Here is a 23,571-nt window from a genome sequence, read left to right as displayed (position 1 = left end):
ACTCATGGAGCACAAAGTCAGATGAAGCAAAATCAAAAGAAAGTCTTCACATATCCCTGCAAACTGCAACTACGAAGTTCTGGGTAGCAATCACACCTTCTATTCTATCCAGTCCTGTTCACAGTCTTATACTGTCATCATCACCAAGGAATCTGAACCCTTTTGTAAAAAAGAGACTTTGCTCAGACATCAAAATGCCAAAAAGATGTATGAAACCCCTGAAAAGAACTATACAGTTTAAAAATGAGTGATATATTGGCATATGTTGTTAGCTATGTTAACATTCAAATAGTGCTAGAATGCAGGCGTAAACATTCAAACAAACACTCAACCACTTGCCACTAATGGCAATCACCAACACAGAGCAATGGGGCCATTTTATCCATGCAAAGTTAAAGTTTGCAGTTCCTCACCTAGCCTGCTCCTATTGCAGCTTTTCTGAAGCTCAAATGAAGCATGCAGCACCCTTGCTCAGCTGTTTGCCAGCAGATCTCCAGTACAACCCCAATGCAGAGCTTAAGTCTTGAGGTGGGTTTTGTGCTGGATCTCTGGTCAGTGGATACATTTCTCTACCCAGGAAGATGGAATGATTTGCTCAATCCAGATGTCTGGAATTCCAGTTCAGCACCTTTTCTACAAGACAAGTTTGTGCCCAGCACCCACTGGAGGTACTACCCCACAGCCCGGCTGCCCCCGAATCTCATGCCCAGCGCCTGCAGGAGGTGCCAGTTGCCCTCCTGCAGCCCAACCATCACAAAGCATGGTTTTACAGAGAAATGCAGAAGTGGCAAACCAGATTTAAAACAAACAAACAAAAAAAAACAATAAAAAAAGAATATTTAAGAAAGATGAATTTTCACTTTTAACTGAGGGACCACAGGCAAGAAGCAACCCCCACTCCCACCTGCCCAGTCACTGTTAATGCCCAATGTGAAAAAAAGACTATCCTTCAACTCCTGTTAAAACCTTTCCCCATCCAGTATTAATAGCAAAACTCCCCTCGACTCAAGTGGGTGCAGGTTCAAGCCCACTGTCCTTTACATGACTTATGTGAATAATTCCCTTCTGCAGTACTCTGAACAATAACCCCGTAACATCAGGATTTATTTTTTCTCACATTTCAGGAAGTATATGCTGACACCGCAGGCCTAAGGGTCCCTTGGAGGGCTCTAGAAAACCTTATTGTGCTATTAAATCTTCATAGAGGAAACAAACCCATCATGTAGGATATACAGAGCCTAGTTTTTAAAGCCGCAGTCATATTTTTATTCCATAATAGCACATTCACATGTTCTGTTCTTCTAAGATCAGCTAAACTTGAGAGCCCTGGCACTTCCCAGACTGCCAGACCAGCGAGTGCTTGAGTGGACATTAAAGACTGATGTTCAACATCAGAAGCAAGCTCCACACAGACTAGGACCCACCAACACAAAGCAGCACCAGATTCTGCCAGAACAACAGATGCAAAACCTGCCGACATCTCTCTACTACTGCAATAATCAACACATCCCCCCCACAACAACCCACCTTTTGAGATCAATGGGTCCTACACATGGCTATCGCAGCATGTGGTGTACCTCATCCAGGACACAAAATGCCCCAACAACAACTATGTGGGTGAAACCAGACAATCACTGCACTCTCAAATGAACTCAGACACAAATACAATAAAAGACAAAAACACATCATCCATGGGCAAAGGCTTTTTATAAAACAATCACCCCATATCTGACCACTGAGAGTATGCCTAGACAGGGATTAAAACAAACAAACAAAAAAAAAACTTGCGGCTCACCCAAGGCTCGGGTTCACAGCCTGAAAAATTACTGTGTAGACATTCAGCCTCGGGCTGGAGCCCAAACATTTACATAGCAATTTTTAGCACCAAGCCTAAGTCAGCTGACCTGAGTCAGCTGCAGCCATCTTGTCATCCAGAAGTGTAGGCATGAAAATATGCAAGCCTTGGCATGTCTAAATAACACATGCCATTGACAGGTCTCTGCACACAATTACAGTAAATGCACACATGCCTAAAAATCTGAAATTTAAGCCTAAACTCTTTGGCATCTCTAGTCTCCAAAATAAAGTACCTCTAAACCCTGATTGAGGAAAACACATCTATTCAGGACAATATTTAAGCATATGCTTAAACTGACATGTGATTAAGTTGCAGTGAAGTCAAAGGGACTTAAGAACATTTTTAAAGCTAAGCACAAGTTTATATGCTTTCCTGAATTGGTACCCTAAAAAGTATGTGTATGATCTTTAGCCAAACTACAAGCGTCTGAGGGTATGGCTACACTCACACTTTACAGCGCTGCAACTTTCGCGCTCAGGGGGTGAAAAAACACCTCCCTGAGCGCTGCAAGATACAGTGCTGTAAAGCGTCAGTGTAATCCGGGGGGCAGCGCTGGGAGCGCGGCTCCCAGCGCTGCACACTACACCCGTAGAGGATGTGGTTTACATGCAGCGCTGGGAGAGCTCTCTCCCAGCGCTGCCGCTCCGACCACACTCACACTTCAAAGTGCTGCCGTGGCAGCGCACCCGCAGTGCTGCCGCGGCAGCGCTTTGAAATTCCAAGTGTACCCATACCCTGAGTGACTTCAGGAATGCATGACGTGCTTTTTGCAGCTCTAGTCAAGACAATAAAACTTCTTCTCCAAGACCTCTAAAAGATAATTTAATTACTACAGAACTTGTTAGGATTATCCACTCCTAGGACATACAAGTTGTTTTAAGAACACTATTTTAGTCTTTCTAAAAAGTCGTATTCACTAGATTACCAAATTGAGAAGGTAGGGTTATTTCCTAACTATATTCTAGGATTGTTACAGTGAAAGAAGATCTTGGACAATGTTAAATGGAATATTTCTGTACAAGAGAGCTGTGAATGAACCTTATTTGATGTACTAACCTGATTAAAATACCAGGGAAATTATGCAAATTTATTGTTTCAAATAAACTGTCTGTGCTTACATGAAGCTATGGTCATTTATTCTGTCCTCAAACTAAACATGCATATCTCAGAAAAGTGGAATATTTGACATGTTATAAGATCTTCCAGCAATTTTTGCTAAAATGTTCATCTGTAGAAATTCAGCCATCCTCCAAAGACTATGGGGCAGAACCTCAATAGGTGTCAATTGGAACAGTTCTACTACTTTGATGGAGCTGTGCTGATTTACATCACCTGAGAACATGGCCCTATGCTCTCAGAGATAAATGTCTTCTGTATTTGAAATGGTAGATTTCCTGCTAAGAGGTTTAATGATGAGTGAGATGTAGAATGTGCCCTCCCACACACAAACCCTTTTTGTTTGTTTTGCATTCTGCCATTTGTAACACTGGATTTAACATCCTATAACTGGATCAAATTTATGGAATATAATTTATTCTGCACCCTTTGCTGGGAAAAAACCTATTGTTTCTGAGCCTTCACAGATGCATGTTTAATAGGGAGTTGTCTGCCTATATGTGATTTTCAGCTAACTCTGTGGTACAAATGCAAAATCTTCCATTCGGGGGACATCATGTGAATTTGTGACAAACTCTGGAAGACTCTGTCTTCATAAACCAGCATATGGATTAGCACTCATCTGTACATGTCAATTATTTCAATCAGCAACAGAAAGAATATGGATCATATTCTTAATTTAACTAATCCAAATTTAATTTATTACTAGTACCAATACGTACTAGAAGTATACTTGATTTTATTTAGCAGCATCAAAAAATTCTGGATCAGATTCTCTAGTGCAAAGAAAGTGTAACATGCTACTAAATCTGAGTGGTAACAGTTTACACCCACTTTACACCAATGTAAGTGACTATACAAGGTACAGAGCAATGGAGAATCTGGTCCCATATGTGTGAGAGCACAACAGACAGGAAATAAAAACAGATAGGTCTGGTAAATTATATAACCTACAGCATTTAGGGTCCTCAGGGACATTGCTGGTACCCCTTCCTAGCCTAGAATTCTCCCTACAACCAGGGGCATATTCAGTAGATGGCCCTTGCCTACAAATTTGCTCTCTGTGGTGCTTCACTATGGATCTGGTAGCCTTTGGCATACGTTTCTGGCTATACAGCACTGTAGAAAGTTCATCATCATCACAGGGGGAAAAGAGGCTAGAGGTATAGAGGTCACATGATAGGACAGTAGCAGAGCCTGGAGTAGAGCACCGGCCTCCTAAGTTCCAGTCCAGAGCCTTACTCACTAAGCCAAACAATACCTCCAGTTTGAGAGAAATCATGTTCCTGGATTACCTCAGGTAATTCAGCTTGTCACTGAGGATAGTAACGGAGGGAAGAGGGAAAGAATCCTCTTTCAACTGTGGCACACTACACAGAATCAACATCAGTCTAAGGCACACAGTGGGTTCCACAACCCTAGCACTTCCAGCAAAAGTGAAGACCAGACAATCTGGATCTCAGAACTCTCCAAACCACCCACTTTCAATGGCTATGTAAGAATCCCTTGTTGAACTGGCACCAATGCACAGCATGTGCCTCCAGTGGAGAGGCCCTCCTGCATTCTGCCCCCCTCGTGAAATGGAACTGCTCGGAATCTACTGCCCAGGGGCCCTCTGTGCAGGCAGAAGTGGGAACAGGACTAGTCGTTTATTGGCAACGACAGCTATGATGCGTGCTATGGCTAGCAGAGGAATGAAAAGGAGCCCTGTCCCCATTTCGACAGCTAAAAGGAAGGTCGTGGCAGAGCAGGATTCACACAAATGAACAAGCAGAGAGAAACTCCTTCTAAGAGGCTATTTCACTTTGGGAAAGAACTGCAATATGATTCTAAACTGGAATTTGGAGACATCCTGGCAGGCACTGTAAACACCATGCACTCCTGTAGCTGGTTCATTGTGATGGTGATTGCCTCCAGGGATAAAACTTCTCTGTTGCAAACCTTTGCTGTATTGTCCAAATTTGTGACCTGGAAACGGTCAGATCAGTTATGCAACTCAGACAGAAAAGCACTTAAGAGTTCATGTATATGAGAAAATGACAGAACTAAACCCAACTGAGCTAGATTTTCTTTCCCTTGTGGGGAAGGTGGGGGTGGATTTTCAACTTTGCCAATCAGCTGCAAAAAGAATTTGGGCTTCAAAAGTTTAGTGAGCCATAGTTTGTCTGGTTTTCACAGAAAACTGATCTAAATATTCCCAAAGCAATTTATCCTGAGATTATAAAACAATGGAGAAGAATTATGACAAATACAGGCATGCTATATAAATAATACAGCCAACACAGAACAGCTAGTCTTAGGTTTGACTCATAGAAAGTGAACCATGTTAAATCAGGCTACCCCAGTTTTAACTAATGAATCACACAGTTTAAAAGACAGACGTCAGAAAAAGGTGCTTGTCAGGTTGTTGGGGTTTTTTTAGACATGTTTATGCCTGAAAGAATGAGCTGTATGGGAAGAGTCTTCAAGGTGGCTCCATATATTTCTATTGTGGGCTACTTTGCAAATTTAGCTTTGTTTAAACTCTCTCCATATTGGGAACCTGGCCTTATGAGTGACTTAATTTAACTGAGAAGTGTCTGCAGACATTATAATTTGGTTGTACAGGGAACAACCCTAACCACAGAACATGACATTGCAACAGGGGTGTCTGAAAAAATAAGGTGAGACCTATAGTCTTTAAATCTAATATCTGAGGCAGTCAGAGAACTCAAAGCAGGGCTGCCTCCCTTAAAGCTCTGTGTAGTTCAAAAGCTTGTCTCTCACCAACAAAAAGTAGTCCAGTAAAAGATACTACCTCACTCACCTTGTCTCTCCCTTAAGAAACAACATGCTCCAAAGAGTTCTTTCACTTTCCATTTCTATGTCCTTTTTCTGACCCAAAACACCTGTAACCCAGCTAGGGAAGGAAAACACCCTGCAGTAAAGCCACAAAAGGTGACTAGATTCTACATTTTAAGACCAGAAGGGACCAGTATGATCATAGACTCGTAGGACTGGAAGGGACCTCAAGAAGTCTTCCAGTCCAGTCCCCTGTACTCAAGGCAGGACTAAGTATCATCATCTTCTTATCTCCTATAACACAGGTCACAGAACCTCACTCCGTCATACCTGCAACAAGTTCATATCTTCTGTTTGTGCTTTTAAAAAAAATCCAATCTTGATTTAAGACTTTAAATAATGGAGACTTCACCACATCCTTGTGTAATTCTTGAATTTGTCCAACTTTTTGTTTCTTTGTTTTCTGTGAAGGCAAATGCCAATGTACAACAGTTGTAGCTGGAAATGTCAACAGGCCAACACTTCCAAAGTAGTCTCTTATTCTGAATGCCTCAATTTTTTTAGCTGCCGAACTTGAGTCACCCAGAGACCAATCTTCAGAGATGCTAAGTATCCAAAACTCCAACAAAGGTCAACGAATGCTCAGCATCTCTGATTTTGGGTGCCTCAGTCTTTGCCACCCTAGGCTGAGACATCCAGCGGATGATTTTCAGAGGCCACTTTGGGAAATTTTGACCATATTCAATAAATAATAAATAACAGTATCTTCGCTTTTGTGGTAAGTAAAGGATGAACAGGTTACGCTCCACAAAGTTTTACTGCTACTGATTTACCACTAAGATATATTTCTCTTGTCCAGATCAGTGTTTCTCAACTTTATTCAAGGTTAAACCTCTTTCCCCTTACATGTACTATAAAAGTAAGAGTACAAGAAGCATCAGTTATCACATAATTTATCTGTGTGTGTTTCAAGAGGTTGGCGAATTATACTTGATCTTAAATGTAAAGATATGTGGGGAATGAGGGAGCGAGATTTTCTTTGCTTTAGATTGTAATAAAATTTTCAACAACCTCCACCCTCCCAATTGTATTTTGTGACAAAAACCCTCTAGTTCAGAAACACTGGTTAAAACTATGTCTGGCACTTAAATGAATTTGGGCCCAGCTCTCCTATTCCAGTCCAGATGTACCCTACTTTGGTGCAATGAGGAAGGCAGGACTGCCCCTGGGAATTTTATGAGACAGCCCAAAAGGAAGAGGGGATCCAGAATCCAGAAGGGCTGGGGCTGTGTGAGTGTTTCTAGAGAACTAGAAAGAGCTCAAAAGAAGAGCAGGATTGGGCTGAGAGATTCAGAGAAGGGATGCCCCTGAAAGACACAGTGGTGGGAGTTTGCTGGTTGAGTAGAGGAAACAGATCAGGCTGGCGAAAGCAGAAGCCAGGGATGCAGTCAGGAGTCACCAACAAACTTCCCTAGGGCAGAGAACCACAGACAGAGAGGGCTGAAAGCTGAGAGCAGCAGATGGAGATGCCTGCTGACTGTCAGAATGGAAGAGCTGAAGCCAGAGGGCCAGAGAGAGCTGAAGGCTGGTGAATGATGGAGGGATGAGCCTGCTGATATCTCCAGGTGACAGCTAGAACAAAACATAGGAGTAAAATAGGGTGGAAAAACACCCCAGCTAGAGGCGTGGGGTGAGGCATGATGAAACACACGGGAGCTGTACCCGAGAGGTGAGACATGGTAAGAGACGCTGGAGCTGTAGTCAAGAGTTGGATTGTGATGAAAGTCGCTGAATCTGAACTGGTGTATTGATGGACTGTCAGGACTTGAAAAATTGAATGTACTGTTTGAATGACCCTGGGGAATTCTGAATTAGAGGGCTGTGAGACTGTTGCAATAAATTAACCCCATAAAGAGCTATTTATATTCAGACAGCTTGTGTGGAGTTACTGGGGACTCTGGAAGAGGGAAACTAAGGCGGGGCTGCTTTCAGGGACACCTTGAGGACACAAGTGGGTGCCCTGGAATCAGCCACCTGTTGCATACTGGCCTGGATAAGGGAGGGTGAGCAGTATGCCAAAAGCATCTTCCTATGCATGCAATTTTGCCTCTACACAGGGGTCGTGCACAACAGCAGTCCCCGAGCACAAGAACTATCCGCTAGTGCTTGCTATGATGCTAGCCACCCCAAAGGGAGCAGGAAGGATACTAGTGATAGAAGCAGTATCAGATACCAAATGGAACAGAAGGGGAAGGGAGGATGGCTGGCTCTGCTCATAGCGGTGCACCAAATGGGATTCCCCGGAGAGCCCAGGGAGCTCCCTTGTGGTTCCACCCCTCCACACTGCCTCCAACACCAGCCACTGCCTGGCAGAGACCAGCAGATCCATGATCAGCTGTGTAACTGGACCCTTTCCATGTCTTTCAGTCACATTAATAAAGTTTGTAGGAGCCAGGGAGAGAGATAGCTCAGTGGCTTGAGCATTGGCCTGCTAAACCCAGCACTGTGAGCTCAATCCTTGAGGGGGCCACTTAGGGATCTGGGGCAAAAGTCAGTACTAAGTCCTGCTAGTGAAAGCAGGGGGCTAGACTCAATGACCTTTCAACATCTCTTCCAGTTCTAGGAGATAGGTACATCTCCAATTATTATTTATTTTTTTTATTATAACCAGAAGTGGAACTGGTTAGAAACACACTCAATGAAGAGATAAATGCAACTACAAATTTGACTAAAAATTTGGAGCGGAACTCTCAGAAGGCCAAAAGAAGCAAATTGTGGAGCTACAGAGTGGTGTCTCAGGACACAATACCATTATGGAACCAGAATTAAAATATGTATGGACTACTGCACTACCAAGCAAACTGAAACAAATGATTTTGCTAGACTCTCTCCCCTCCAAACCTTTCACCCCTCTACTCCAAGTGCATGGCTTACCAATACTTCTGAACGGCAGTTGAATGAGGAACCTACTCAATTCAACTCTGCCAAGAGGAGTGGTCAGAATGGCCATGTCTCCTCCCAACCTCAGAGGTGTCATAGTCAGGCGTGAAACTGTGTCCTTGCACAATGGAACATTGAAAGTAGCAAGAGACAGAGTGAAATTAGAGTTCAGTGCTCAACGTACACTCATTTTTTTTTCAGATTGTGAACCACAGTGTCGCTGGTCAATGAGTGGATGTCCAAGGAGGTAGAGGAAGTGAGCGTAAGGAACCACCCACCCACAGAGTCTGGTACAAGCACAGTCTCTGCACTTTGAGTGTAGGGACTACTTCCTGCTGACACCTCCTAGAGCACAAGCCATCCCAAAAGGGGCCAGAGTAAAGGCCGGTCACAGAGTTTAAGCACAGAAGGGTCTACTAGATCATCTAGTCTGACCTCCTGGATATCATGGGCCTCCAACACCATCCAGCACCTGCACACTAAACTCGGGTCCATAGCAGTTTTGTGAAGTCCATGATGCCTCTTGCTGAAGGGTGATGCAGGGTGCAGTCTTCTCTTTTACCCCATGCGGAAGTGAGCTGGGAGAGGAGCTCTGGCTGGGGTGATGCAGCTTTGCACCACCCCAATATGGAGCATCAATTAATTGCCATTATCTGGCCCCTATCTTTCTAAGCTGACCAAAATGTGGAAGAGTTTTATTCCAGTTAAAAAACACCTCCACACTCCCAACTTCATTAGCAAGCCATTTCTCTGGCTCTCCTTTATCCTGCAAAGCTCTCAAGTCCAGATCTTAAAATCAGGCTAAATACCTGTGAAGATTGGGGCCAGAATGTGTATGCTGAGCATACATACACCTCTATCCTGCTATAACGCGACCCAACATAACATGGGTTTGCGTATAGCGCGGTAGCAGCAGGGCTCCACCAGCGCTTTAAAGGGTCCAAGGCTCCGACTGCTGCAGGGAGCCCCGGGCCCTTTAAATCCCACTGGAGCCCTGCCGCTGCTACCCCGGGGCTGTGGTAGTAGGGCTAACCAGCGATTTAAAGGGTCTGGGCTCCCCGCGGTGGCTGGAGCCCGGAGCTCTTTAAATCATCTCCAGAGCCCTGCTGCTGCTACCCCAGGGCTGCAGCAGTGGGGGTCGCCAGCAATTTAAAGGGCCTGGCCAAAGCCCTGCCACCCCTACCCCAATATAATGGAGTTTCAGCTATAATGCGATAGGGATTTTTGGCTCCCCACGACTGCATTATAGCGGAGTAGAGGTGTATTTAGAACTCCCAAATATGCAAAACTTATGTCTTGGCAAAGCAGGAGTTATCTGCAAAAGAAAATCCCAATGACTATGTAGCAAACAATAAAAGATCTCATTTCTTGTAGCTGTTATTGGTGGATATTTGTAAGTATATAAAGTATAAGTCTACGTGTGTAAAGTTTTTTTGTTTAGATAAACTGGATGCGTAAAACAAAAATCTAAAAGAAAATGGATGTAAGGCAGCACACAATGAGCAAGAGAAAAGTTAATCTATACTATTTTTATTGCACTTAAATTCTTTTCCACACAGCTGTTACATTTTCTATTTGTATGAAAAGCAGACAAGCCCCTGGGACTTGCAGTAGTTTGCCAGCAATATACTTCACAATATCTGTATCTCCCTGAGTGTTCTGTAGATCAAGTTTACCATATACAAAAGGATTAGGAACTTAATAAAGCTCATTAAAATCCTATCACTTTTCGATTTGGGGTTTTTTTGTATTAATCTGCTAGCATTAGGCCACTTCCTAACGTCCTTACCTAGTTTTTACAAGGGAAAACTTCCAACAACTTAAACATTTTAAGTATCTCGGAATTTGGCCTTTGGGCTTTTCCTGTTGTACATCATTTGTTTCTTGAGTTTACCGTACAGTATATAAGCATCTTCAACATTTCCCAGTTTTGTTCTTTGCATAGTACTATATTACTTGCTTGAAAGACACTGAGAATCAGACTTCATTGGGGGACTGTTACAATTCCACTGAAGTCAATGGCAGATTTTCCATTAACTTCAATGAATTTTGGATCAGGACTCCAATAAGACAATAATGCAATCCACGGCTTTGTAAAATAAAAACCTACCTCATTAAAGCAAAAGGAACCATTTGCTTCCATGTTCTTGTTTACATTTGTTTATATGATGTTCACATTTTCATTTGTTCAGATCACTATAACAAGGCGTCAGGCACGGAGTCGAAAGCTTCAGAGCACTAGTTCTCAACCCACACGTGCCTACATTAAATTTGTCAGCCTTTTTAAACCCTTAGGTCAACTGAACTATACATATTTCTGAGTCAAAGTGGGAAGTAAAAAAATAATAAAATAAGGGAGGATCAGAGTGCAGAGGAGAAGCTCACGAGGATGGAAAATACATAAATAAACAATAGCCTGGAGACACCTAGAAGCGATATTAATATTTTTCATATGCACAAGTAAACCTATTTCAGGCAATTCTCTATCTCGGCTTCATTCACTATCACTCCTTTATAGAATTTTATATTTTGAGTATGTCTATCAAATAAGGTTTGGCAACTACCTCTGCTCATTCCTTTATACATGTTTGGATTTTGTGCTGACATTTTGAATATCTCTATATAAGAACATGCCTTATTACCCATGGAAACAAGTCTACATAATACAAAGGAAACTCTGGTACAAGCAGCAAGCCATGGGTTTGATTTATCCAAAATTGTACACGAATAAAGAACTAAACTTTAAATGAGTCCGTCATTTTTTCTGCTCAGACAGAAACTGCCATTCTAAAAGGGCACGGTCTGAAGATTTTTAACTGCAGATACTATCACAGTGATTTGCTTCACATTAATACAGTGGTTTTCAACCTTTTTTTCATTTGCGGATTGTGATCAAAGACTCAGACAACAGACAGGGATAGCTAGCGTACTATAATACTACATGAAAACATTACATTTCAACAATGGTCTATGGCAGGGGTGAGCAAACTTTGTGGTGCGAGGGCCACATCTGGGTATGGAAAGTGCATGTCTCATGAAATTGGGGGATGGGGTGGAGGAGGGGGTGAGGGCTCTGGCTGAGGGTGCAGACTCTGGGGTGGGCCCAGAATGGCCAGAAATGAGGAGTTCAGGGTGCAGGAGGGAGCTCTGGGCTGGGGCAGGGGGATAGGGTGCAGGCGGGAGGGCTCCCCTGGGGTTGCGGGAGGGAGCTCTGGGGTGAGGCTGGGACCTAAACCCTCAGTCCCTGCCCGGAGCACCATCCTTCACCCCCAACCCCTCATCCCCACTATTATTCAAGTTAGCTAGATCAAAGCTATCTCAGATACATCTACTGCAGCATAGACATACCCAAAGACACCTCAATCGCTTGATTCAAGACCTGGCCATGGAATCTATGTATTTAGTATATGTGCAAACAGACTCATTGAAGGATACTCCACCATAAAACATAAGTCAAGCCCAGTCATAACCAGGCTCAGTAGTGGAGGCTGTAAACCATTTGCCATCACTAATGAGACCCTGGCCAGCACTTTGGAGCTGATTTATACTAAGTCCAAAGGCACTCCACACAAAAATGATACTCACAAAAAGTAAACAGGTTTATTCACAGAAACAGAAGACGGTAGAGTCACTCTGATCTATGTAGATTAGACTAAAGAAGTCTTAAGAGTGAGCCTTCATATCTTAACAGCATGTGGATTTTTAATGTTAGCTACAAATGAGTGTTGGAGGATTTATGGTGGGTGGCACATGCTTCAACTAATGCGAACAACAGAAAGCTGGTGTGACACTATACCCAATATACATCATAGTAATATTATCATCATATGATTATAGCATAACTATGATGCATTTTGTACAAGATGAGTCATGTAAGGTGTCATTGGAAAAGTTGTGATTTGCAGATTATGATTATCCTATTTGTATGAATGCATCATTTTTGTATCTGAAGTTATAAATATTGACTATGGATCTGTATTTCAAGTGGGCTTACTCTGGAAAACACCCCCCACCAGCCTTTCCGGTACAACAGTGAAGAAGCCAGACAATACTAATGGCTCATCAACAAAGACAATGGGCTGTTCAATAGCCTAGCCTGCCTGTAAATGTTTTGGCCAGCTTGTAAATAATGGCTGCCATGACTCTGCAAGGGCATGTGACCAGACGACATGACTCTGACCTCCATTTGGGGTACCTGTATTTTTTCATAAACTGGTCTGGGAACCAAATTTGAAACAAAGTGTTCCCACCATATGGAAAAGCTAGCTAAGGCAGAGAGTGACATCATCTCTTTTCTTCATTCCCCCACAACTCAACACATGAGAGAAGCTCTGAAAGAAAAGAACTTGGAACCATGGTGGGGAACCAAAGCTCCAAAGCAAGTGCAGCTTGTGCCTTAAAAATCTGCAAACCTGTTTGTATCATCAGTCAGGGTGAAAATTCCTAATTCATATCCAATCTTTCTAGTATTTTAGGCTTAGTTTGAGGTTTTGTTTATTTACCGGGTAATCTGCTTTGATCTTTTTGCTATCACTTGATAATCACTTAAAATCTATCTTTTTGTAGTTAATAAACTTGGTTTTGCTTTATCTAAATCAGAGTACCTCTAAGTGAAGTGTTTGGGGGGAAATCTCAGCTTGGTTAACACAAGTTTGTTGCATATTCCTCTCCACACTGAGGGAGGGGCGAACCGGGTAATAAATTCATATTGGTCGGCTTTTCAACCAGGGAAGAGCGGTACAAGTCTGGAGTCCTAAGCTGGGAAGCTGACTGTAGCATTTCTATTGTTCGTTCATGCAGTGGCTGATCAGCCTGTATGTAACTGCAGCTGGGTGTGTCCCTGCCTGTGCGACTGTTGTGCAAGTGTAGGACTGGGAGTGGTCTACAACTTGTCACAGCAGCACAGCGACAGAGGGAGCCCAGGCTGGTGGATCAGATGGAACAGTGGAACCCCAGTTCCAGGTAGCAACCCGGGGGGAACCTGCCATAGTTGGGTTAGGAGGAAATGATGGAGAAAGGATGAAATTTCCATGCGTGAAGTCACAGACATATGATGATTGACCTACGTGCACTAGAAGTACTTGGGCCTCCGACAGTTGTTTCTCTCTCACTGAGGAACTTGAAAATAGTGGGCCAAGATTTATTGTGGTCTCCATGACTGCTGCAAATGGCAGTACAGAGTTCTACAGTCAAGAGAGATCCGATGTCACAGTACCTCAGTGCCACTGGATTTCAGTGCCTCAAAGAAAGTAGATTTCTTCTCTGTCTCCTCTGATATTTCAGCCATGTTAAGATTGGAACTTATTCCTGGGAGGTCAGCACACTCTAGAACGGACTGAGAGGAAACAGCTCCTTCTGTTCTGAGAATGGCAGAATGAAACTGTGACGCTGGAGAGGAACGGGTGGTGACTGCAATGCCAACAGCAGTCCTGCCTTCTCACTGTCAGATGAAGGACCAAAGCCCATATGTGTGAACTGACCTTGTCCCAAACTGAATGAAGCCTCCATCTGAAATACAGTGCCAAAGGCACAGTCTCTAGCAGACACTAGGTACTGGTTTGGACTGTAAAGCAAGGCAACAGCACTACCTCAACATTACCAGGAGATGTGTAAAGCCAGGGAGAGCATCAGCTCTAGCTCAGAGGGGTCTGTGCTTGCATAGTTTTCAGTACCTTGAAAAAAAAAAAAACAAGAATAAAAAGCTTCCCTTTTCCCCCTCTCACTCGCCTTCCATTATGACCCAAAGTGAAACAGAAGGACACAGTGTGATGTGAGCAAGTTAAAGAAGAGAAGTGAGGGCTATGGAATGTACTTCTTCTTGCTAAAGGAATCAAGTTACTGCTCCCCCTGTTACAATTAAATGATGTTCTGCATGCTAGGGAGGAGCAGAATGAGCATACTGGATGAGCAGCTTGAATAACCTTCATGAAGAAAAGAATTATGGTCTTGCCATTTAAATGCTAGACAGGGACTCCAGAAGCCAGGGTTCAGTTCCCAACTCTGCCACAGATTCCCTTTGGGACCTCGAGCAAGTCACTCAATGTCTCTACAACTCATTTCCCCATCTGTAAAGTCCTTCCCTTGGTCTATCTTCTCTAAGTAGATTACAGGCTTTGGGGGGCAGGGATTGTCCCTTCCTATGCATATGTACTGCTCATGGCACAGTTGGGTCCCAATCTCAGTCAGGACTTCTAGGGGCTACAATAATAAGTGTCGATATACTGGTATGCTGAAGTGCTGAACTACTGAAATCTCTCTAGTATAAAATTTAAGAAATCCCTGTTGGACACTAAAGAGGATAGCCCTTTGGCTCCCAATTTTTGAATTTAGAACAGAATCACCAGTTTCAGTATCAGTACACTTTGCTGGCATAAAACAGAAGATAATGAAGGCACTTTACATGATAATTCAGCTTCGCCATAATGCCTAGATGCCATGGTGATGGACATATCGGAAACTGATTCAGATCATCATAACAGGCAACCAATAGACAAGTCTCTAAAACCACCACCACAATAGGCAATTATATAACAGCCTCCTTGGCCATCTCAGTAGCAAAACTAAGGACTGAATGGGCCATGGAATCTCTCTCATCAGAGGTGGTGCTTCCAGGCTATGGATGAGGCACATTGGCATGATATTTTTGAAGAGCTTTCTCTATTTCTGTATGTGCTAGAACGGAGGACGTCAGTCTGTAAGGTCATCAGTAGAGGACTAAAGTCACATCAAAACAACTGAAAGGAATAGCCCCTCTTTGTGAAATACAGTGTTGAATTATAATTAGAGATGGGAGCACCACTAAAAGGTAGAGGGGATCCAAGCAACCCTACATTTTTGGAAAGTTCTGCCCTAATCCAAACCTTGTGGCTCACACCTCTATAATACCCTGAATCAAAACCTCAGATCTGAATCACTCCAACCTTTAGCTCAGATCCACAACTGAAATTTGGTTTTCAGTGACTGATCCTGGTGCAGGATAGAGTTTAGCACAGTTAACACTCCATGTGAAGACATACCAAAATGATGCACATTCTTTTTAGTCCTGTAAAAATAAGCTACATTGCACTTCCACAAGAAGGTTAACATAATTAAATTAGCACAGCTACCCCATACAATATACTTAATGATATTTAGGGTAAATGCAAGTTTATTTATTAGCCAAGCTACATATTATAGCTTGTAAAAGATTGTGGCTTGCTTTGATTCCTTAGTGGGTTTAACTGAGACCACATGAAAGGACCCTGTATCTTCTACAGCTCTTTACATTTGCAAAATGTAAGGCTGTATGCCTCAAGGCACAGAGCCAAGCACCACATGCCAACACAAGAAGGGATGCCAACATATTACATAAAAAGTGACTTCTCTTCTAATATTGCAGTGAATATTTTAAACGGGAATCCCTCTTCTGAAGTCATTCATTGGTAGAAAGAAAACATGTGCAACCATAAATTACAAGTACTGTGGTTTTATGCTGTTAGCAAATAATCAACTTTGTGGTTAAGCATCTATAAAATGAGAAAATTCAATACCCCAAGTGGAAGATCTAGAACTAAGACTGAAAGAAACAAAAGACAAAGATTTCTACAATCTATCACTATAAACTATTCACCCTGATTCTCTTCTCACTCACGTAGTTAAAATCAAAAGCAACTTTGCTGACAGCAGTGGAGTTGAACCATTTTAAAACCAGTGTAAATGAGAGGATAAATGTGTCCTTTTTTGTTTGTTTGTTTGTTTTTTTAAAAGGGGAAAGAAAGGGGAGGAGAATTTTGATATGATGGTACCAAAAAGAGTGAAAGCAATGCTTTGGAAATCTGAACTGAACTTTTACAGGACCAGCACTATTGTGTTTGAAACAAACATAACTGTTGATGTTCGCTATTACTGAAGAACCTTAAGAGATGGCTCTAGGCATTAAGCATTAAACTGCATGACAGAATGCACAAATTCCACCCTCCCAATCACAAAGAAACTGCTGAGCAATTAACGCATATAGAGAGACGCCCTGGGGACTAAAGGCACGATTTCCAGATGTGACAACTGATTTGGGGTGCCTCAATTCTGACACCTTAAGTGGGCCTGATTTTCATAGTATTCTGAGCATTAGCCCTCTGAAAATCAGGTCCCTTTAAGGAATTTCAAATTGGGCACCCAAACATGGAGGCATCCAGAAATCACTAGCCTCTTTTGAAAATCTTGGCCAAAAATATATATTTACACAGAAATACAAGACTCACGAGATTAATCTGTGTAAGACAGAGAGAGGAACATCTCATATCCTAATTAAAAGTAAGTGATATACAATTTTTTTTTTAAATATCCTTGCCAACAAAAAAACCTAAAACCCCTTGTACATTTTTGTTACCTTGTTAGGCAAACTCCCTATTAAAGTGCATAATAAGCCTGTTGCCCTGATCCAAAGCCCCTTGAAGTAAGTGGAAAGATTCCCATTGATCTGAATGAGCTCGGACAAGGCTCTGTGGGAGTTCAAAAGCCTTAGCACACAGGCTGCAATAAAGGAAAGAAACCATGTTTATTTTGTTTTACTCCACCAGGGTTTTGTTCTGAAAAGTGATAGGAAATACTCGTCTAAAGTAAGGAAATTGGGCACACAGGGGTCCAAGTAGAAGAGTTTTTGAATGCCACACAAAACAGGACTTTGGGACTGACTGTTCGATGCTCTGAAAGGGACCTAAGGAAATAAATATTCTTAAATCTGCTTAATAGAGAGCATATTGACAAAAGTTGTACAGAGGTAGCTGAGAGACAACGTGGAGGGTGATGTACCCTATTCAAGGATGGTGCAATGTCTATTCTATTGTGAGCTACCTGGGAGCCCCCAAAAGAATTTGCTGAACTGACCAGCAGGATTCCTCCAGAGGACTGCAGAAGCTGTGCAGCCTCTTTCTCACCCCTCTGGAAACTTAAAATTTTGAGCAAGACAAAATGAAAGAATGGATAAAAATAAATGGATTTTTCATATTAGAAAAGATAAATGTGTTTTCAAGTAGCAAAATATTTCAGTCATTGGAGCAGGCTGGAGGAAGATCCACAGGATCAATGACTGCATGGATCCAATGATTTCAGCAGGGTGCACAAGTGAAGCTGAAGCCTTTGACTGATGATCCAGCTTAGAGAGTAAAATAGCAGCCACAGTAGAGGTAGGCAGGGGAGCAGCTCTCATCTCTAGGCAGTGATATGGATTTTGCCTCTCCAAATCCACGTACGAGTTTCACACTTTACCCCTTCCACTGAGTGGGAGGGAGGGGGGAGAAGAGGACTATTAAATTGCACAAATTACTCCACCTCTTTACAAAATGCCATCTTATTTACCTCACTTGGCTGAGACCTAGTGTACACAGAGACAGGTGGAAGTTCTGCCAGAGGCTTCAGTGGGAGCAGGTATTGGGCTTCCACCCAAGCCTTATTTAATATCAGGCACTAACCCAAGCAGCAACATATTAAACCCTTTTAAAAAAAAAAAAAAAAAAAAGAGGGACCAATAAAGATGCATAGCCCTCCTTCTGTGCCTATACTCTCCTTCCCTCCAGCCTTTGTCTAATGGCATTGCTTGCTGCATTATGTCCAATACTGACATTGTAAGCTCCCAGGTCTACCACTTTTACTTGTCTATTAAGCACCATGAACACTATAAAATAACAAGAAGAAGAGATTATTAATTATTTATTATTATTATTATTATTACTATGTAAAAGAATAAAAAAAGTTCGCAAAACTCACACTGAAATCATTAATGCTTGGTACCTACAAGTAGGTCAGACAGGAGCAGGGAAAAAAATACCGAGTCAAGATATTGCCTACATGCCCTTAAGCCTCGTCCCATGTCTAGCATTATATTGCAGTGAAAAAAGCTTTCTAAGCAAAGAAGCAGCCCAAGGCAGAACAATGACCTAGAAAGACATCTGGAAACTACTGTCCTCTGCCTAAGCTGGACAGAGAAGACTATTGTAAGTTTAGATGTTTCAAGTTCTTATTATGCAATAAACCACTCAGTAATAGCATCTACTATAGTGTAATTAAAGTACCAGAGGGGTAGCTGTGTTAGTCTGGATCTGTAAAAGCAGCAAAGAGTCCTGTGGCACCTTATAGACTAACGGATGTATTGGAGCATGAGCTTTCGTGAGTGAATACTCACTTTGTTGGATGCATGTAGTGTATTCACCCACGAAAGCTCATGCTCCAATACGTCTGTTGGTCTATAAGGTGCCACAGGACTCTTTACTGTAATTAAAGTGTTACTGAAATACATTTGGGGCAATAAAAATCAGAGCTAATGTCAAAATAGCAATTTAATATGAAGGAATATTTAAAGCACTATATACTATGTTACATAAGGACATAAGAACAGCCACACTGGGTCAGACCAATGGTTCATCTAGCCCAGTATCCTGTCTTCTGACAGGGGCCAATGCCAGATGATTCCAAGCGAATGAACAGAACAGTGCAATTATTGAGCGATCCATCCCCTCTTGTCCAGTCCCAACATCTGACAGTTACAAGCTTAGGGACTCCCAGCACATGGGATTGCATCCCTGACCATCTTGGATAATAGACATTGATGGACTTATCCTACAGACTGTTAATATCACCCTACTTTAGTATAGAATGCATTGTGCATAAGAGAAAGTTACTTTACCATCTCTTCTGCTACAGATCTAAACTAATATATCAACTAGATATTTGTACTCAGCTGAAAATACATAACACTATATTTGAACATAAATGAATTATTTACATGGACTGAGAAACCACATCTGTCTCACTCAATCTTGAGATCTGCTTCTTGCAATGGATGCCATCACTGTGTAACAGATTTTTCCAAATGGCGGGCCAGATCCTCAGCTAGTTCAATCAACTTCATGTCAATGAACTTATGTCAGTTTATGCCACTGAGCCCACTTCTGCAGTCTTCCCTCTGACAAAATTCCCATAGAAGTCAATTCGAAGATTTGCCAGAGAAAAATCTGCAGGATCTGGTTAAGTGTCCTTAATTATAATGGTCAATTCCATGCTAGCTGCTAGCAGCAGTTGTTATTTTGGAACCTGTCATCACACTGGACATAAAAGATTGTTCCACAGAGTGGGCTAATTTAATGAAAACTAGCATTTATAAAGTTCTTTGCATCTTGCAGGCACTGTGCAAATATTACTAATGAATCCTATTAGTTTTTATTTCTGTCAACTTCAATACAGGGAGAACAATCAAAAGATATTTGTTATTTAATATTTAAATGAAATGAGTCTGATTCTGGTCTTTTCACACTTACAATGGGATAAATCAGTCATAACAGGAAGATGAAATAGGCCCATACTCTCCACCTGTACCATCTCACTGGTCCTACATCACTAGTAAACTTCACAACAAATTACAAACATAGTAGAAGACTGAAAAAAGAACTTATTTATGGACTAAACTAAAAGAAACTGATGCAATGTCTTTGTTTAAGTTTATTTCACCAAACAGACAAAATGAAAGTTTGTGCCTAATTCCACAAAGATTTCCAGTGCTATCTTGTTTATATTTGAATGAGCAAAATAGAATGGATTTATTATTATTATTATTATTATTATTTTCCACTAATGGAAGTTAGAAAATAGGTTCCTAATATCATTTTCTCAACAGTAGACAAAATTAAATACACATAAAGTGCTGAGAGACATAACAATCACATCACTTTATATTAACAGGTAGCCTCTTAAATGAACCAGAAGCTCTTATTCAAGGAATTTTCACTGTAAATGAGAGAGAACACTCACTCACCAAAAATAAATAAATGGGAAACTACTTAAAATGCAATAACTCAAAGTAAATGGATTTCTTACCAGTGTGAGGGTAAATGGATGGCTTTCTAATGCTGACACTCTTGGACAGTGCAGAATGATGTACTGAAATAAATCACCCAGAAAAATGAATGGTAAAAAAGATATGTTCAAAACATTCGATCACAGCTGCTACTAACAATACCCCAAAGTGAAAAGCATCCCTCAACCCTTGTATAAGAGAAGCTGTAGTTTTATGTGCTGAGAGTCAACTCACCTGACCAGGCTTTGCTTTAAAGTTTTCTTTCCTCATTCGTAGTTCAAGGACATTAGAGGGATGGCTTATCACTGAAGTTATTGTGACTGGTTTATAACTGCGGATATAGCGGTAGAGCCTTTCTGCACAATATAAGCACAAAGGTCCAGAAATCCAAAGCCAAGTCTGTAGAAGAAAAACAAAAATATTACTCTGAGGAATATTTTTCTTTTTTGATTTCAAAATAACATGACTCCTTATACAGCCTAGTTCTACCATCTTTATGTTGACTGATGTCTTAGGCATCTGAAATACAGGCACTACACATGTAGCTACAGGCTGCAGTGAAAAGTAGCCTGTTTAACCTTATGGTTCTGTGATTCTCCATGTCACAGTGAAAGGCTCCAATGAGGCAGTAAGACACTATGCTGTTAAAAATAGCAGGGTAGTCACGGGAGGCACTGCTTGGGCGTGTAGAGAGCCGTGTAGAGTATATACCCTGGTGGTTCAGGCAGTTAGGGCACTCTACACTACTCTACTCACCTAAACCGTATCTCACCACGCTAGCTGAGCATGCAGTGTCTGTACTCCGGCATGCCGCCATAAATGTAGACATGGCTTTACTTTGCAAGTAGTCTCAATGGAGGAGGAGGAGGTGACTACCCTAATCACTAGGCTACAGAGTCATTCTAAATCTTTCTCTGGCCCAATTAATATTGAATTATTCAGTTCTTTAATTAAAGTGGAACAACTTCAATAGGAGAGATTCCCACATCAGCATGTTCCATAGCTAGTGTGACTAGATCACACTACTAAAATATTGGGACACACTGGGGTGCCGTCAGCCCCGCCCACAGTCCAGCCCCACTCCTCCCAGGCTCTGCCGCAACTCTGCTCCAGGTCCCGCCCCCTCTTCTCCCCCCATGTCCTTCCTTATCCCTTGAACCCCTGCTGGCTTGCTGCATCCCTCCTCAGTCCCCCACCCACCACTTGCTCGCCCGCCTCTTCACCCTCCCACCCGCCACTCACCCCTACAGCACCGACTTCCCCCCTGTCGGGTGGGTGCTCACCCACCCCCCGCCTCTTCACGCCCAAGCATCCGCCCTTGCTCTGTCCACATTCCACCCCCTTCCCCCAAGTCCTCGCCCCTGCCCTGCCTCTTCTCCACCTCCTCCGCTGAGCGCGCCGCGTCCCTGCTCCTCTCCCCTCCCTCCTGGAAAGCGCTAAGCGTTGCCAAACAGCTGTTAGGCGGCAGGAAGCGCTGGGAGTAGGGAGGAGCGGGTACGTGGCACACTGGGGGGGGAGGGGGAGAGAAGGAAATGAGGATGGGGGAGCTTGGCTGCAATTTTTCCCCATGGGTGCTCTAACCCTGGAGCACCCACAGAGTCAGCGCCTCCCTCCCGCTCACCTCCTTACCTGAATATCAGAACAAATGGCGTCCCGATCATACATTGATAGGGACACAGGACAAAGGGTTAAAAATCGGGATAGTCCCGATTTTATCGGGACATCTGGTCACCCTATCCATAGCCGAGCAGTTAAAGCACTTGTCTGAGAGGTGGTAGAGCCCTGTTCAAATCCCTTCTCCTCATCAGGCAGAGGGAAGCTTGAACCACAGGTTTCTCAAATCCCAGGTGATAACGGAAGTTCTCCTTCCCTTCCTCACCCCAGCTGATTTGTATGGACTTGCCTCTGAGCTCAGCTATTGAACTGGGCCTGGCACACAACATACATGTTTATCTGCCTACCTTCTCCGGTTTGCTCTGGGGCTTAGGCAGGAGATAGGCACCTGGACATCTAGAGGGAGGCAGCAGTACGCATGTCCAGAGGCAGAAACACAGATGCTGAGGGAACTTTTACATCAAAAAACGTGGCCACCGAGTGAATTTAGGCACCTACGGTGTTCAGCAGGAGCTTTATAGATTGCAGCAGAGCACAAACTGGGACTTAGGTGCCTACGTCTTGGGTTTAGGTATCTAAGTAATTTTGTGAATCTCTCACAAAGAGTGGGAGATAGGAAACATTCTTAGTCCCAGTTTACAGATGGGATTTGGCCACTGGGAGATTAAGTGACTTGCCCACGGTCACACAGCATGTGCCTACGCAGTCTATGGCAGTCAGCCTCCCAGCCTGGTTCGACAGACTTGGGCAAGCAAGGCTCATGCTGCTGCCCTAAAAATAGCTGTGTAGACATTGTGGCTCAGGCTGGAACTCGGGCTGTGAAGCTAGGGGGCAGAGGGGGCTTCAGAGCCCAAGCTCCTGCCCACACCACAACTTCAAAGCAACGTCTATACAGTACTTCTAAAACGCTAGCATGATCCCCACAAGTCCCAGGCTGTCAACCTGGGCTGGGGGGCTTGGTGCCAGTACCTGTGTAGACATACCCTTAGGGAGCCCATGGCAGAGGTATGGACTAAACCCAGCTCTGCTGTGCACCAGTCCAGCCTTCCTCTCTTATTTTCACACTCAAAGTACCAGCATCTCTCACAAGTTGCAGAGTTTGTAAGGTCCCAAGGCATCTACAGCCCTAGCAAGTTTAAAAGCTCACAGAGCTTAGAAATGCAGCAGACTTCTTTAGCCCTAGTAGCTTGCACAGCATCAGGGACTTCTAAGTTCAGCCAGCTTCCCCTGGCTACACAGATAATAATGTCACCTGGTGCTGGGAAAGCACCACATATAATACACAAATTCTATTAACTCATCTCCCAAAGAGAACTTTGTTTGCATGCCCTGAAGGACACATGGAACAGCAATAGGGTGATACAAATAAATCTGGTGCAACAGATTCATTTCCATTTGAATATTAGCACACCCACTGAAAGAACTGAAAAGTGTTCAC

At 42.9% G+C, this 23,571-nt stretch overlaps 1 protein-coding gene across 2 annotated transcripts in view; it reads right to left on the bottom strand.

Moving 5' to 3' along the window:
* NOX4 (NADPH oxidase 4) overlaps window positions 1-23,571 on the bottom strand; it is a 181,158-nt gene that overhangs the window by 107,381 nt on the left and 50,206 nt on the right. For both annotated transcript variants that reach the window (XM_032768741.1, XM_032768743.1), the window contains exons 10-11: window positions 20,754-20,918; window positions 20,540-20,602 (exon numbers count right to left, since the gene is read on the bottom strand). In XM_032768741.1, the coding sequence (XP_032624632.1) occupies window positions 20,540-20,602; window positions 20,754-20,918 (228 nt within the window). The remainder of the gene's footprint in view (window positions 1-20,539; window positions 20,603-20,753; window positions 20,919-23,571) is intronic.

The sequence above is a fragment of the Chelonoidis abingdonii genome, chromosome 1, assembly GCF_003597395.2.
Source record: "Chelonoidis abingdonii isolate Lonesome George chromosome 1, CheloAbing_2.0, whole genome shotgun sequence".
NCBI classification, from domain to species: Eukaryota; Metazoa; Chordata; order Testudines; family Testudinidae; genus Chelonoidis; species Chelonoidis abingdonii.
Note: the sequence above shows the minus strand (reverse complement) of the source record. Positions and strands in the feature narration are given on the sequence as shown.